We start from the raw sequence: 15,803 nt of genomic DNA on the forward strand, positions 1-15,803 counted from the left end.
GTATCTGAACCACTAAGTTCCTTTGGATGGCCACTGGTTTTAGCTTTTCTCCATTTAGAGAGTACCCTGTTTTATCCTTTTTATGTCCTAAATGGATGACCTCCCATTCAGTCCGCAAGCAAGACCCTGAGCTTCCGGTTGCTTGCCATTTCAACACTCCCCCCTGCTCTCATGCTCACATCTCTGTCCTGGGATTGCTGCAGTGTTCCAGTGAACATCAACGCAAGCTCGAGGAACAGCATCTCATCTACCGATTAGGCACACTATACAGCCTGCCGGACTGAACATTGAGTTCAATCATTTCAGAGCATGACAGCCCCCCATTTTACTTTCATTTTTAGTTATTTTTTCTTCCTTTTTTTTTACATTTTTTTTTACATTTTTTACTATTTTTTTTGCATTTATTTCATTTCATCTTAGTTTGTTCAGTTTGCTTACCCACTGTTTTTTTCAGGTTTTTTTTCAGGTTTGCACTTGCTGCTGTTCAATATTCAGTGTATTCACACCTAATCTGTACTAATGCTTTGTCTTTTAACACACCATTAACATATTGTTTGCCTTTGCTCCGTGACCTTTTGGTCAGCTATGTGGCCTGGTCCAATCTGCACCTTCTCCTTTGTTATCTCTTGCCCCACCCCCACCTCACTTGCTTATAATCTGTGACTTTTCTAATATTTGTCAGTTCCGAAGAAGGGTTACTGACCCGAAACGTTAACTCTGCTTCTCTTTCCACAGATGCTGCCAGACCTGCTGAATGATTCCAGCATTTCTTGTTTTTGTTTCAGATTTCCAGCATCCGCAGTATTTTGCTTTTATATCCCATTCACCTACATTGAAATCCACTTGCCACAGTTTTCCCGATTCAGTTAATCTATGAATATCTCTTCGTAATTTTATGCAGGGAGCCAGTGTAATTCGGTGAGGTCAGAGGTGATAGGAGCACGGCTATGATGTTTTGTATCAGCTGTAGTTATGTAACACAGAAGCAGGTCAGCTGACAAAGGGAGAGCGTGGGTGCAATCCACTACAGTTAATGATTCACAATATTAAAATGAGAATGTAAAAATGGAGGCGGATTATACAGCATTTTAGGATGGGGCCATTAGCCCCTACTTCAAAAATGATTATGCTATTCTTAGAAATGGATGGCACTTTGCCATTTTTCTTTATCCATTCGTGGATGTGGGCTTCGCTGGCAATGCCAGCATTTATTGCCCATCCCTAATTGCCCTTGAGAAGGTGGGGGTGAGCTGCCTTCTTGAACCGCTGCAGTCCATTTGGGGTAGGTATACACACAGTGCTGTTAGGAAGGGAGTTCCAGGATTTTGACCCAGCGACAGTGAAGGAACGGCGATATAGTTCCAAGTCAGGATGGTGTGCGACTTGGAGGGGAACTTGCAGGTGGTGGTGTTCCCATGCATTTGCTGCTCTTGTCCTTCCAGTTGGTAGAGGTCGCGGGTTTGGAAGGTGCTGTCGAAGGAGCCTTGGTGCATTGCTGCAGTGCATCTTGTAAATGGTACACACTGCTGCCACTGTGCGTCGGTGGTGGAGGGAGTGAAAGTTTGTAGATGGGGTGCCAATCAAGCAGGCTGCTTTGTCCTGGATGGTGTCGAGCTTCTTGAGTGTTGTTGGAGCTGCACCCATCCAGGCAAGTGGAGAGTATTCCATCACACTCCTGACTTGTGCCTTGTAGATGGTGGACAGGCTTTGGGGAGTCAGGAGGTGAGATACTCGCCTCAGGATTCCTAGCCTCTGACCTGCTTTTGTAGCCACGGTATTTATATGGCTACTCCAGTTCAGTTTCTGGTCAATGGTAGCCCCTAGGATGTTGATAGTGGGGGATTCAGCAATGGTAATGCCATTGAATGTCTAGGGGAGATGTTTCGATTCTCTCTTGTTGGAGATGGTCATTACCTGGCACTTGTGTCACGTATGTTACTTGCCACTTATCAGCCCAAGCCTGGATATTGTCCAGGTCTTGCTGCATTTATACATGGACTGCTTCAGTATCTGAGCAGTCATGAATGGTGCTGAACATTGTGCAATCATCAGCGAACCTCCCCACTTCTGATCTTATGATTGAAGGAAGGTCATTGATGAAGCAGCTGAAGATGGTTGGGACGAGGACACTACCCTGAGGAACTCCTGCAGTGATATCCTGGAGCTCGGATGATTGACCTCCAACATCCACAGCCATCTTCCTTTGTGCTAAGTATGACTTCAACCAGCGGAGGTTTTTCCCCGATTCCCATTGACCTCAGTTTTGCTAGGGCTCCTTGATGCCATACTCGGTCAAATGCTGCCTTGATGTCAAAGGCAGTCACTCTCACCTCACCTCTTGAGTTCAGCTCTTTTGTCCATGTTTGAACCAAGGCTGTAATGAGGTCAGGAGCTGAGTGGCCCTGGTAGAACCCAAACTGAGCATCACTGAGCAGGTTATTGCTAAGCAAGTGCCGCTTAATGGCACTGTTGATGACACCTTCCATCACTTTACTGATGATTGAGAGTAGGCTGATTGGGCGGTAATTAGCCAGGTTGGACTTGTCCTGCTTTTTGTATACAGGACATACCTGGGCAATTTTCCACATTGCAGGGTAGATGCCAGTGTTGTAGCTGTACTGGAACAGCTTGGCTAGGGGCGCAGCAAGTTCTGGAGCACCGGTCTTCAGTACTATTGCCGGAATATTGTCAGGACCCATAGCCTTGGCAGTATCCAGTGCCTTCAGTCGTTTCTTGATATCACGCGAAGTGAATTGAATTGGCTGAATCTGGCATCTGTAATGCTGTGGACTTGAGGAGGAGGCCAAGATGAATCATCAACTTGGCACTTCTGGCTGAAGATTGTTGCAAATGCCTTATCTTCCGCACTGATGTGCTGGGCTCCCCCATCATTGAGGATGGGGATATTTGTGGAGCCACCTCCTCCAGTTAGTTGTTTAATTGTCCACCACCAATAACGACTGGATGTGGCAGGACTGCAGAGCTTAGATCTGATCCGTTGGTTATGGGGTCGCTTAGCTCTGTCTATCGCATGCTGCTTACACAGTTTGGCACGCAGATAGTCCTGTGTTGTAGCTTCACCAGGTTGACACCTCATTTTGAGGTATGCCTGGTGCTGTTCCTGGCATGCCCTCCTGCAATCTTCATTGAACCAGGCTTGGTCTCCTGGCTTGATGGGAATGGTAGAGTGGGGGATATGCCGGGCCATGAGGTTACAGCTTGTGGTTGAGCACAATTCTGCTGCTGCTGATGGCCTAGAGCGCCTCATGGATGCCCAGTTTTGCATTGCTAGATCTGTTCAAAATCTATCCCATTTAGCACGGTGATAGTGCCACACAACACGATGGAGGGTATCCTCAATGTGAAGGCGGGACTTCGTCTCCACAAGGACTGTGTGGTGGTCACTCTTACCAATACTGTCACGGACAGATGCATCTGCGGCAGGCAGATTGGTGAGGACGAGGTCAAGTATGTTTTCCCCTCTTGTTGGTTCCCTCACCACCTGCCGCATACCCAATCTAGTAGCTATGTCCTTTAGGACTCGGCCAGCTCGGTTAGTAGTGGTGTTACCGAGCCACTCTTGGTGATGGACATTGAAGTCCCCCACCCAATGCAAGTATATCCCTCCTTAAGTAAAGAGACTAAAATTGTACATAGTGCTCTAGGTACTATTGCTCCCACCAATGCCCTGTACAGTTGTAGCAAGACTTCCCTACTTTATACTCCATCCCCTTGCAATAAAGGCAAACATTCCATTTGCCTTCCTAATTACTTGCTGTTCCTGCTGTAACTTCTTGTGATTCATGCACAAAGACACCCAAATACCCATAGCCCTCCAGTCTCTCTCCATTTAAACAATATTCTGCTTTTCTTTTCTTCCGGCCAAAGTAAACAGCCTCACATTTTCCTACATTATACTCCATTTGCCATCTGGAGTCACATATCAGCCAGACCCAGTCAGGTAGGCAGCATTTCCTTCCCTGAAGGACATTAATGAACCAGTTGGGTTTTTACGACAAACCAGCAGTTTCATGGTCACTATTACTGATACTAGCTTTTTATTCCAGATTTATTTCTTTGAATTTAATTTCCTCAACTATCATGGTAGGATTTGAACTCACGGATAATTAGTCCAGTAACCTAGTCACTGTGCTAGGATAGCCGTACTCAAAATACTTTATCTACTTGTACAATATTCAACTGATTGGTTGGGGATTTCCAAATCCTCTACTTCATATAGAACTTCCAAAGAAAAATTCTACCTCATGAATCACTCTCGCAAGGGTTATAAATAAAATTGTCAGGTTCCTTGAATTAGCCACTAATGCATTTAAATAAGAGCTAATGAAGTGTACAGCCTGAGTCAGCATCTCAAAGACATGATTTTTTAAAAAACTTGCCAATTTTCATCCCTCATCATCTTCTCAAGGCTTCAACTCCAGGTATGCATTTCAAGTGGCCATTCTTCATGCATGACCCTGAGCAGTATTGACACGTTATTTCATTGTGAGGTGCATCACTGCAAACCAAAACCCTTTCTTCATACAACAGCCACCCAGCAGGAGTCACTGCATGATAGTCAGGATAGGAGCACTGGCTGATTTTAACTCTCCCTGGCTCAGAGACAGCAAGAGCAATCGTAGCACTCCTACAGACACATAAGCTCACTGTAGACAGGAATCAAATGTGCGATTTTCCAGCTTATGTAACTCCATTATACTGGCCTTAACAAATGAGTTAACAGGGGAATGGGGAGAGGCACCACAAACTGAAACCAATCTATGTTTCAAATGATGATGGAAATATCATGTACTTCCAGCAATTTTGTCGGAACTTTTCCCATTTGCAGCACATATGTGCCAAATGTCTCATATCTTACCAATAAATGTAAAAATACACTAGAGTGCAAATTACCTGCACCTGTCAGGAGTATTATGATGTCAACAGCTTATGTACATTGACTAAAGGTCACTGAAGCCATTTACTGCCTCTCGCAATCAGGCTGACAAAACAAACCCATTGCAACCCTCTCACTCATTAAGCCCACAATACACCAAACTGTGCTGTATTGCATAAATGCTTAACATCACCATTAAAAATAGTAATGGAATCTGGTACATTTTAAGCATTTCTCACGTGCAATCTCTCAACACAAGCAACACTGCAGTGTATTGAAATATCCAGCACACAGCCTTTACTAAACCTCTCTACCATCCACAGGCAGAAGAATCCGATGGAATGCTTATCCTGCACCTGGATGGGTACAGCCGCAATACTCCGAAAGGTCAACGCCACCCAGTACAGAGCAGTTTGTTTAATTGTGCCCCTGTGAGTGGACTGAATAGATATCCTCTCCGTCGCTGCTGTACTGTAACTGTAGTACCGACTAGTGCATCAAGGTTGCTTTGACAGCAACTGCCAGCCCTGAGACGTCTACCACGGAGAAGGACAAGAACACCAACACCTTAAAGATGCTCCCCAAGTCTCACACCATCCTCAGCTTGGCATGTATTGCCAGTCCTTCAGGTCAAAGCCCTGGAATTCCCTCCCCAACATATCATGGGAGTACCATCGTCACAAGGACTGCAGCAGTTCAAGCAGAAAGCCCTTCTCCAGAGTCATCTCTGGGCAATAAATGCAGCCTTGCCAATGTCCCCCACATCCCAAGAACAAACTGAAAGAAATCCACATAAATACACAACAATACTCCATCACAAAAACAAGACAAGTTTAATCAAGATTCAGTGCCCTTGAGAATTTGACTTAATGAGCAGTTAACAAACATACAAGATGGCAACTGAAACTCAGGATTGATGTCTGAAAATAAAGACTTGGGAACCAATGACTATCTTTTATAATTAAAACGCTTTCCTAATCTTCAATATGACCAGATGGCCCAAAATGGTTTGTCTGGTCTTGTACCAGCTACGTCCTTGCTGTGGCCGAACCAAAATCTTGACCACACTTCTATTTGTCAATGTCACTGTCTCCACTGACACAAGAGCTGAACAGTTAAAGTGATAACTAGGCTTACCAAACATACAATAGACCCAGTTACAACAATAAACCACTGCAATAAAGTCACTTCTAGACAATGTGTTCAGGCTTAAGATAATAGGGAGCCTGTGAGTAAAATACTTGCACATTTCAGTTTTAGACTCTCAATAGCAGACACTGATGGATTTGATCCCACTAAGTGGCTCCATTTGTGCGATGTAAGGAGGTTGGAAAAATATACAACTCTCATCATTCAAATACTCTCAGTCTCAAATTACATCCAAGAGGAGACAAACCAAGAAATCTTCTCTTCAGATAGTGCTGCTGCAAAATATTAATTTCTTTTTATTCATTCCTGGGATATGGGCATCACTTGCAAATGATGTGTGTGTCACAGCATCTATTGCCCATCCCTAACTACCCTCGAGAAAGTGGTGGTGAACCACCTTGAGAACGCAGCAGCTTGATGCACCATTTCAGAGAGCAGTTATGAGTCAACCATACTGCTGTGGGTCTGGAGTCACAGATATGCCAGACTGGGTAAAGACAGCAGATATCCTTCCCTAAAGGACATTAGCAAGTCAGACAGGGAATCCGATAGTTAATGGTCACCATTACAGATACTAGCTTTTTGTTCCAGATTTATTTATTATCTAAATTTAAATTCCCCAGCTGCCATGGTGGTAAGAGAACTGGTGAAGTATTTTCTAGACAATGCATACAGGCCTTAAGATTAAAGTCTAGGCCTTGGATTACTAGTCCAGTAACATAACCACTATGCTATCATTCCCTGTAACTATAATACAGCCCACTTCACTTAATTTGAATTGCTAATTTGAATTTACGAAAAAAAATGCTACCCGTGCAGTTTAATTTGAATGACTTAAATCAAACTTCTACTCTAGCAATTCAAAATTTTTCACATGCAAAAAAAAGTTGATGTTAAAGTAACAGGTGTGTGGAGACAGACAGTTCTCATGTTGCTCTTTGTTATTGAAAAGGGTTCTCCAAACTCCCCGTCTAAAGAGATGGAATTAGTGACGATAAACTACACCCCATTTTCTTCAACACCAGCTGCGACAAAACACACGGTCAGGATAGAATCGCATTGCCAACCACAAGATCCGATTTCTGACATTTTTAATCAGTGATTAAACCAGAGAGAGTAGGTAGTTTTACTGGTTCAATGCTGTGCACTAAGTCTCACAGCTAAATCAAACATTTAAAGAACAAGTGAAAATATTTTTGGTAGTGGCCTGATGTAACTGTCAAGGATTTAACTCCTTAGATGAATTGTTCATCTTGGGCATCCTGACAGATTCTAGTCATCAGATGGGCAGAGTACAGCTTTAGATACTCAATACAAGAGGATCTTGGCTAGGAAGGGCCAGTGCAGGAGTTGATGAAGCAGAAAAACTGGAATTGACATGGTGGAGGCATCTGCGATCACTTCAGTGACTTTTCACATATAAAGCAGCCATTCTAGAAGTGAGAGAAACCCCTGACAGGGAAAAAGATAAAATAGCCACTCAGACATTTACTAGCAGTGGGTACACAGCAACACCGATAGCAACTGAGGAACAGGAAAATTGTCCCCAATCCACACCACCAATTTATGAAGAATGGGACATGATCATCTTTTTCCTCCAAAAGGAAGTGACTAAAAAAGTAGTGAAAAGAAAAACGAGGTGCCACTGATTAAAGGATGTCAATAAATGTAAAACACACGATTGTCAGAAGAGGGACAAACAGTACACAGTGAGTAATGTAAATAGTTACTTTTGAAATGGAAACAAATATCTAGTAAGCCGATTACAGCATCTGGCTGTGAAGCAAACTGAACTATTGCCAAAAGGGAAAGTCAACAGTAGTAGACTTTCCAACTTTAAGGGCATTTAAGTGGTCATTGGATAGACATATGGATGAAAATGGAATAGTGTAGGTCAGATGGTTTCACAGGTCGGCGCAACATCGAGGGCCGAAGGGCCTGTACTGCGCTGTAATGTTCTAATTCTAACTTCAATGGTTTTATGCAGAGAAATGCAACAGGTCACCTGTTTTCCTGTCCAGCCCTGCTCTATCTTCAGATGCCTTTTGAAGTAGGACAACAAAAGAAAAAGTACGTTCCTGGTCAGATGAAAGTTTTGTTTGAAGCTAGGTTTGTGTAGCCTCTTCCATAAAGTACCAAGTTAATAAGGTCAACACCCCCCCAGAGTGATGTGATTCACAAGCCTGACCCTTCAATCAATAGGTGCTGTGAGAAGCTTGCAACTTTTCAACGAGATTAATATATCGGTGCCAACAGTCAAAAATCACAAATTAAACAAATACAAACGAACACTGCAATGCAATTAAGCTGCGTTTGACATTGATGTTGTTTTAATTTGGATTGCCAGAGCCTGATGTCTGTTTGCCAATTTTGCTACCTTTACACTGCCACACCCCAGCTCTGTTAACTCGGTCCACTTTTTAATTGGTCTGTGATTCTGCTGCCAGGGGATGGGATCCAGACTTACCAGTCGTCAGCGCCAGCTCACGGACACCAGTTTCCAAATTAAAACAGCGACAATATAAAAGCAGCTTTAAAATCACTATCTCAAATATCACTAACAGACCTTGAACCACCACTTCACCCTAGTGTCACATTTGCAGAATCTATAGGATGTTCTCACAGTTCAAGTGGACATTGGATGGAAATCTTACACACCCACCATTAATCCTTACTAAAATCCTACTGACAATATTTTTGCTCACATATACAACTGTAGCCCTGCATAAGGAAGATGTCAAACTGGTGGACAGTTAAATCCTTGCCTCCACATCATCTATTATACACCCAATGAAACCTGAACAGGTCTCTGAAACATTCCTCTCCTGCTATTAAAGAGGGACAAAATGCCACATCTGGAGTGTTGGAAGGCCCAAGACATCAATACCACTACAAGGCAGAGCTTTATACTAAGAGTGCCCTCGACAAAAATACAGATGTTCCTTCATCCAGCATACCATCTACTTGTTGGTCATTAGAAGCTTAATGTATTCATGTGACACAAAGCTTCAGGCCAAGCCCAAGATAAACACGAAGGGACTCGAAACAGATGTTCTATTTTCTTTCTAAATGATGAAAAAAGTTAATGGTTAGGAAGATAGGAGTAGGCCATTCAGCCCATCAAGCCTGCCCCACCATTCAACACAATCATGGCTGATCATCCACTCCAATGTCTTTTTCCCACATTATCCCCATATCCCTTTATGTTATTTGTATTTAGAAATCTGTTAATTTCTGTTTTAAACATACTCAATGACTGAGCTTCTACAGCCCTCTGGGATAGAGAATTCCACAGATTCACAACCCTGTGAGAAAAGAAATTTCTCCTCATCTCTGTCCTAAGTGGCTTCCCCCTTATTTTGAAATTGTGTTCCCTGGTTCTAGACTCCCCAACCAGGGGAAACATCTTAGCTGCATCTACCTGTCTATCCCTTTAAGTATTTTGTAGGTTTCAATGAGATCACCTCTCATTCATCGAAACTCTAGAGAATAGAGGCCCAGTTTCCCCAATCTCTCTTCACAGGACAGTCCTGCCATCCCGGGAACAAGTCTGGTGGACCTTCATGGCACTCCCTCAACAGCAATAATATTCTTCCTAAAGTAAGGGGACCAAAACTGCACACAGTACTTAGGTACAGTCTAATCAAAGTTCTATACAATTGAAGCAAGACTTCATTACTCCTGTACTCAAATTCTCCTGCGATAAAGGCTAATGTACCATTAGCCTTCTTAATTGCTTGCTGCACCTGCATGTTATATTTCAGTGACTTATTAACAAGGACATTCAGGTCCCTTTGTAGTTTTCGTATATATGTTTGGAACTCCTCTTTTGCAAGAAACCAAGAAATGCTAGTGACAGCAAAGAGGTTCAGAATGTATCATGCTGTTCAACATGAACGCGTCACCCATCAAACACATAAAATATAAAAACAAATCCAGCATTGTCATTTAGGCCACAGAAGGAGGCTATTCGGCCCATCGAGTCCATGCCGGCTCTGCAAGGAGCTATCCGGTTAGTCCCATTCCCCGGCTCGATTCCCATAGCCCTGCAAGTTTATTTCCTTCAAGTGGCCATCCAACTTGCTCTTGAAGTCATTGATTGTCTCCACTTCCACCACCGCTATGGGCAGTTAGTTCCAGGTCACAAAGGTGCCACACAATCTCAGGAAATTGCCGTGGAAGCAAGAAACAATATAATAAAGTGGTGATGTGAAGCACTGAGGGATCAGCCCAGAGTGTAACCGCAGAAAGAGGAAGCAAAGGGAATATCTTCCATAGTGCATCAAGATATTGCCAAAGCAGATGTCCCATCTAACTGCATTAAGAGAGAGCAGATCTCCCACCCCAGTGTATCCAGAGTGTGGAGCTCCTACTAACTGCATGAAGGGAGATGGAGATCTCCCACTCCACCAAAAGTGTGAATCTACCAGAAACTGCATGAAAGGAGAGAAAGTAGATCACCCACCCCACAGCACTGAGTAGATTGCCCACCAAATGCATTAAGGGAGAAAGTGTGGATCTCCCAGCTCACTGTGATAAGGGAGAGAGTGTGAATCTCCCAGCCCACTGTGTTAAGGGAGAAAGTGTGGATCTCCCAGCTCACTGTATTAAAGGAGAGAGTGTGGATCTCCCAGCTCACTGTGATAAGGGAGAGAGTGTGGATCTCCCAGCTCACTGTGATAAGGGAGAGAGTGTGGATCTCCCAGCCCACTGTGTTAAGGGAGAGAGAGTGGATCTCCCAGCCCACTGTGTTAAGGGAGAGAGTGCGGATCTCCCAGCCCACTGTGATAAGGGAGAGTGTGGATCTCCCAGCTCACTGTGATAAGGGAGAGAGTGTGGATCTCCCAGCCCACTGTGTTAAGGGAGAAAGAGTGGATCTCCCAGCCCACTGTGTTAAGGGAGAGAGAGTGGATCTCCCAGCCCACTGTGTTAAGGGAGAGAGTGCGGATCTCCCAGCCCACTGTGATAAGGGAGAGAGTGCGGATCTCCCAGCCCACTGTGTTAAGGGAGAGTGTGGATCTCCCAGCCCACTGTGTTAAGGGAGAGTGTGTGGATCTCCCAGCCCACTGTGTTAAGGGAGAGAGTGTGAATCTCCCAGCCCACTGCGTTAAGGGAGAGTGTGTGAATCTCCCAGCTCACTGTGTTAAAGGAGAGAGTGAGGATCTCCCAGCTCACTGTGATAAGGGAAAGAGTGTGGATCTCCCAGCCCACTGTGTTAAAGGAGAGAGTGTGAATCTCCCAGCCCACTGTGTTAAGGGAGAGAGTGTGGATCTCCCAGCCCACTGTGTTAAGGGAGAGAATGTGGATCTCCCAGCCCACTGTGTTAAAGGGAGAGAGTGTGGATCTCCCAGCCCACTGTGTTAAAGGGAGAGAGTGTGGATCTCCCAGCCCACTGTGTTAAGGGAGAGAGTGTGGATCTCCCAGCCCACTGTGTTAAGGGAGTGTGGATCTCCCAGCCCACTGTGTTAAGGGAGAGACTGTGGATCTCCCAGCCCACTGTGTTAAGGGAGAGACTGTGGATCTCCCAGCCCACTGTGTTAAGGGAGAGAGTGTGGATCTCCCAGCCCACTGTGTTAAGGCAGAGAGTGTGGATCTCCCAGCTCACTGTGTTAAGGGAGAGAGTGTGGATCTCCCAGCTCACTGTGTTAAGGGAGAGAGTGTGGATCTCCCAGCCCACTGTGTTAAGGGAGAGAGTGTGGATCTCCCAGCCCACTGTGTTAAGGGAGAGAGTGTGGATCTCGCAGCCCAGTGTTAAGGGAGAGAGTGTGGATCTCCCAGCTCACTGTGTTAAGGGAGAGACTGTGGATCTCCCAGCCCACTGTGTTAAGGGAGAGACTGTGGATCTCCCAGCCCACTGTGTTAAGGGAGAGAGAGTGGATCTCCCAGCCCAGTGTTAAGGGAGAGAGTGTGGATCTCCCAGCTCACTGTGTCGAGGTGCAGGTACCACACTGATTGGAGAACAATTAGTGCTCCATCACAGGTCTGCTCTTGCACTCCTTCCAGAAGTGTTATCACAATGGCACAGGCCAGAATATCTGGCAGCCCAAGAATCTGAAAGGATTGTGAATAAAACTGAAAGTAATCCTTTCTTTCTTATTATTTTTCCCCGTTCCATTCGCTTCCCTTTTGTGGTATGGTTCTGCAGGATTCGGCTGCGTTCTAATAATTCAGCAATGGGGCCATTTCCTCCGTCTCGACAGCGAGGGTTGGCAGTCCCATTAGGTTTCATGGAGCATCAAAACCCTGTCCTGTCTGGTCATTGTCTGGTGTCCACACACATCCATCTTCCATACGGGGTCACTGCATAAAGAGCAACTACAGAAATCCTGGCTTGTCCCTGCTATAGGCCAGCTGGACCACACTGGTTAACTCAGTACAGACTGAGGGTCATACCAGGGAGCGTCTGGTACATCTCTCCACCACATCAAGTCACATTTACAAACCAAGTGAGCAGAGAATTTTTTTGTTCCTAAGTGCATTTCCCTAATTCCAACGTTACCCACATTGTTGCTGTGCTTATCAGAACATAGGAACTGCTAGATGAAAAATGTTCAAGGTCCATCTCGTTCACCTTTAGTCACATAGTGCAATGATAATGAAATTCTTGACTAATCATGGCAATCAATCAGTCTACAACAGAGCCAGACATTAAGCAAAGAAAACCCCAGTGCTGGGGAGCTCTGGACATTTCTCTACGTTGAATGTCATCTACCACCTGCCTGACTAATTCCCAAATATATTTAAATCCTCCTTGAGTTTAGCCAGTTCAGCTTTGGAATCAAACACCTTCATTTGCAAATTTAACTATTATGCTTGTGATCCCCAAGGAACATATCATTTATGAAAGATATTAGACAAAATAGGTCCCAAAACAGGTCCCGTGGGACTCCACTGGTAATGTTCTCCCTGTATTACCACTCTCAGTGTTCTGTCCGTCATCCAATTGCAAACCCATTGTAAAATATTGACATTGATTTTCACTTTATTTTCAGTATTAGCCTTCCCAGGGCAACTGTATCAAAGGGCTTACTGAGATCCAAATACACCATATTTACTACCTTATCCTTAACAAGCTCCTCTGTCACACCCTCAAAGAAAATTGCAAGACCTTCCCTTTATGAACCTATACTGACTACCTTTTAATGATTTTATTTCTATCCAGATGCTCCATGACCTTATATTTGACAAGGGCTTCCATTAATGTAACCTACAATGGATGTCAAACTCACTGGCTTGTACTCTCCTTGGTCTCTTTTGCTCACTTTGTTTTCAGATAGGAGTAACAGCAGCCTTTCTCCAGTCCCCAGGCACCTCTCTAGCATTTAACGATTTCTGCAATATTTGTGCCCACGATACTGCTATTTCCTCCATGATTTCCTTAAGGATCCTCAGATGTCCTGTATCCGGCCCCTGGGTTTTACTTACCTTATGTTGGTCCAGGCTGGTAGCCATCACAACACCCTCTAATTCCCTTCCCAGTTCCCAAATAAGTTACCTGTCTCATCCTTGGTAAAAACTGAGGCAAAGAACTTACTTAGCATTTTTCCAGCCCTTGTAGCATACTGACAGTAATAAATAATACAAGTATTGACTTACTTTGATTTGCTCTTGGCAACTGCAGTCATCCAACAGGTTTGAGTAAAAAAAGGGGAAGAAAAAGAACATTAGTTCACTTATAACTCAGCTTCAGATCACTACATTTTAAATAAATCAATAATATAATAAAACAGCACCACTTCTGAGATCAGCCAATCATGCCCCACCACACAAATCTACTGCAAAGGCACTTCAGGAAAATTCCACACATTATACATATTCTTAAAGCATCTATGGTTAATTAAAACAATTCCCCAGTGTATTTTGCACTCTTGTGACATCAATGCCATCATGGACAATATCTTTGTAATCGATCTGTTACAATTGCCATTTGACTTGAAAGACACTCAATAAACAGGAATTAGAGGACGAGTGCTGCCACGAGATACCACTAGTGCACTCAACACAGCATATGAGCATCACCTAGTGATAGGAACAGAGTCCTGCAGCAGGAGAGTCGTAACTGACCAATGCATTTAGCATCAGGTTCAGAAAGGTTGGCCATGACTCAACATGAACACTGGGCCAAGAGGGCGGCATAGGCAGGGCAGCAAGACCAAGGGCATTACAGGCAGGGCAGCAAGGCCAAGGGCATTACAGGCAGGGCAGCAAGGCCAAGCTCATTACAGGCAGAGCGGCAAGGCCAAGCTCATTACAGGCAGAGCGGCAAGGCCAAGGGCATTACAGGCAGAGCGGCAAGGCCAAGGGCATTACAGGCAGGGCAGCAAGGCCAATGGCATTACAGGAATGGGCAGCAAAGCCAAGGGTATTAAAGGCAGGGCAGCAAGGCCAAGCTCATTACAGGCAGAGCGGCAAGGCCAAGCTCATTACAGGCAGAGCGGCAAGGCCAAGGTCATTACAAGCAGGGCAGCAAGGCCAAGGGCATTACAGGCAGAGCAACAAGGCCAAGGGCGTTACAGGCAGAGCGGCAAGGACAAGGGCATTACAGGCAGAGCGGCAAGGCCAAGGGCAGTGTATGGGATCACAATAAATTAGAAAACTTGCCCATGCCAGTAAACCTTGAAAGATAAAGATAACAAATGCCTGAATACAGTTGCTACTTGAACATTTATAAATGGCTCAATTGGTAGCACAACTGCCTCCGAGTCAGAAGACTAGTGTTCCCAGCCCTTGTGCTACAGAAGTGACTCTGGGTCATTCCTCAAATGTATTGCTGAGAGAACGCTGCATTGTTGGGTCTGCTTGCTCTCGCGAACGTAAAAGATCCCATGTCACTATCTAAGAAAGAACTTCCCTTTACCAACATTACTAAAATTCAGGTTAACATTTGTCTCAGTGCTGTTTGCCCCAATTGCCATATTTGCCTACACAAGTCAGTTACTTCAAAAAGCAATTCATTGCAAATATTAATTCAAAGAAGTGCTTCAGGGTCTGATAAGACACTTTATAAAGACAAATTATTTTCGTTCATTCAAAGGGCCAGTAACAATAATCCAACCCAGCAGTGTTTGTAGTTCCAGCATCAGCTCACGCTCCTTGTGCTGGGCTGCCAGATTTTAAAAGATTTAGGCATGTCATAAGTTGTCTTCAGTATGGGCATGTGTAAAGCCATCTTCAGTACGTGTGCCTTCAGTATATGCGTGTATCAAAGTGTTATAGAGTCATAGAGAGATACAGCACTGAAACAGACCCTTCGGCCCACCGAGTCTGTGCCGACCATCAACCACCCATTTATACTAATCCTACATTAATCCCATATTCCCTACCACATCCCCACCAGTTCTCCTACCACCTACCTACACTAGGGGCAATTTACAATGGCCAATTTACCTATCAACCTGCAAGTCTTTGGCTGTGGGAGGAAACCGGAGCACCCGGCGAAAACCCACGCAGTCACATGGAGAACTTGCAAACTCCGCACAGGCAGTACCCAGAACCGAACTCAGGTCGCTGGAGCTGTGAGGCTGCAGTGCTAACCACTGCGCCGCCGTTGTACTGTACAAGAAGCATAACTTTGGTCACCCCCTGAAATAGCCATCCTGTGCTTCAACTCTCAATTTTGACTGCTTCTAAGAAATATTCAAACATATTAATATACAGCCTTCATGTGGCAAAAAGTATGCACCATCCAATGCAATGTTGAAAGTGGGAGTGCTGTTTTCTTTAAATTGACTAACACAGATGAGGGGTCAAGGCAGCA

The 15,803-nt window shown here is 44.6% G+C and overlaps 1 protein-coding gene across 2 annotated transcripts in view; it reads right to left on the reverse strand.

Annotated features, from left to right (window-relative positions):
- mrpl33 (mitochondrial ribosomal protein L33) overlaps window positions 1–15,803 on the reverse strand; it is a 124,792-nt gene that overhangs the window by 5,883 nt on the left and 103,106 nt on the right. Inside the window, exon 2 of one of the 2 annotated variants that reach the window (XM_068027753.1) lies at window positions 13,643–13,661. The exons of the other annotated variant lie outside the window; for it this stretch is intronic. Within the exon in view, the coding sequence (XP_067883854.1) occupies window positions 13,643–13,661 (19 nt within the window). The remainder of the gene's footprint in view (window positions 1–13,642; window positions 13,662–15,803) is intronic. 2 annotated transcript variants of the gene reach the window in all.

This window comes from Heterodontus francisci, chromosome 3, assembly GCF_036365525.1.
Source record: "Heterodontus francisci isolate sHetFra1 chromosome 3, sHetFra1.hap1, whole genome shotgun sequence".
Lineage (NCBI taxonomy): Eukaryota > Metazoa > Chordata > Chondrichthyes > Heterodontiformes > Heterodontidae > Heterodontus > Heterodontus francisci.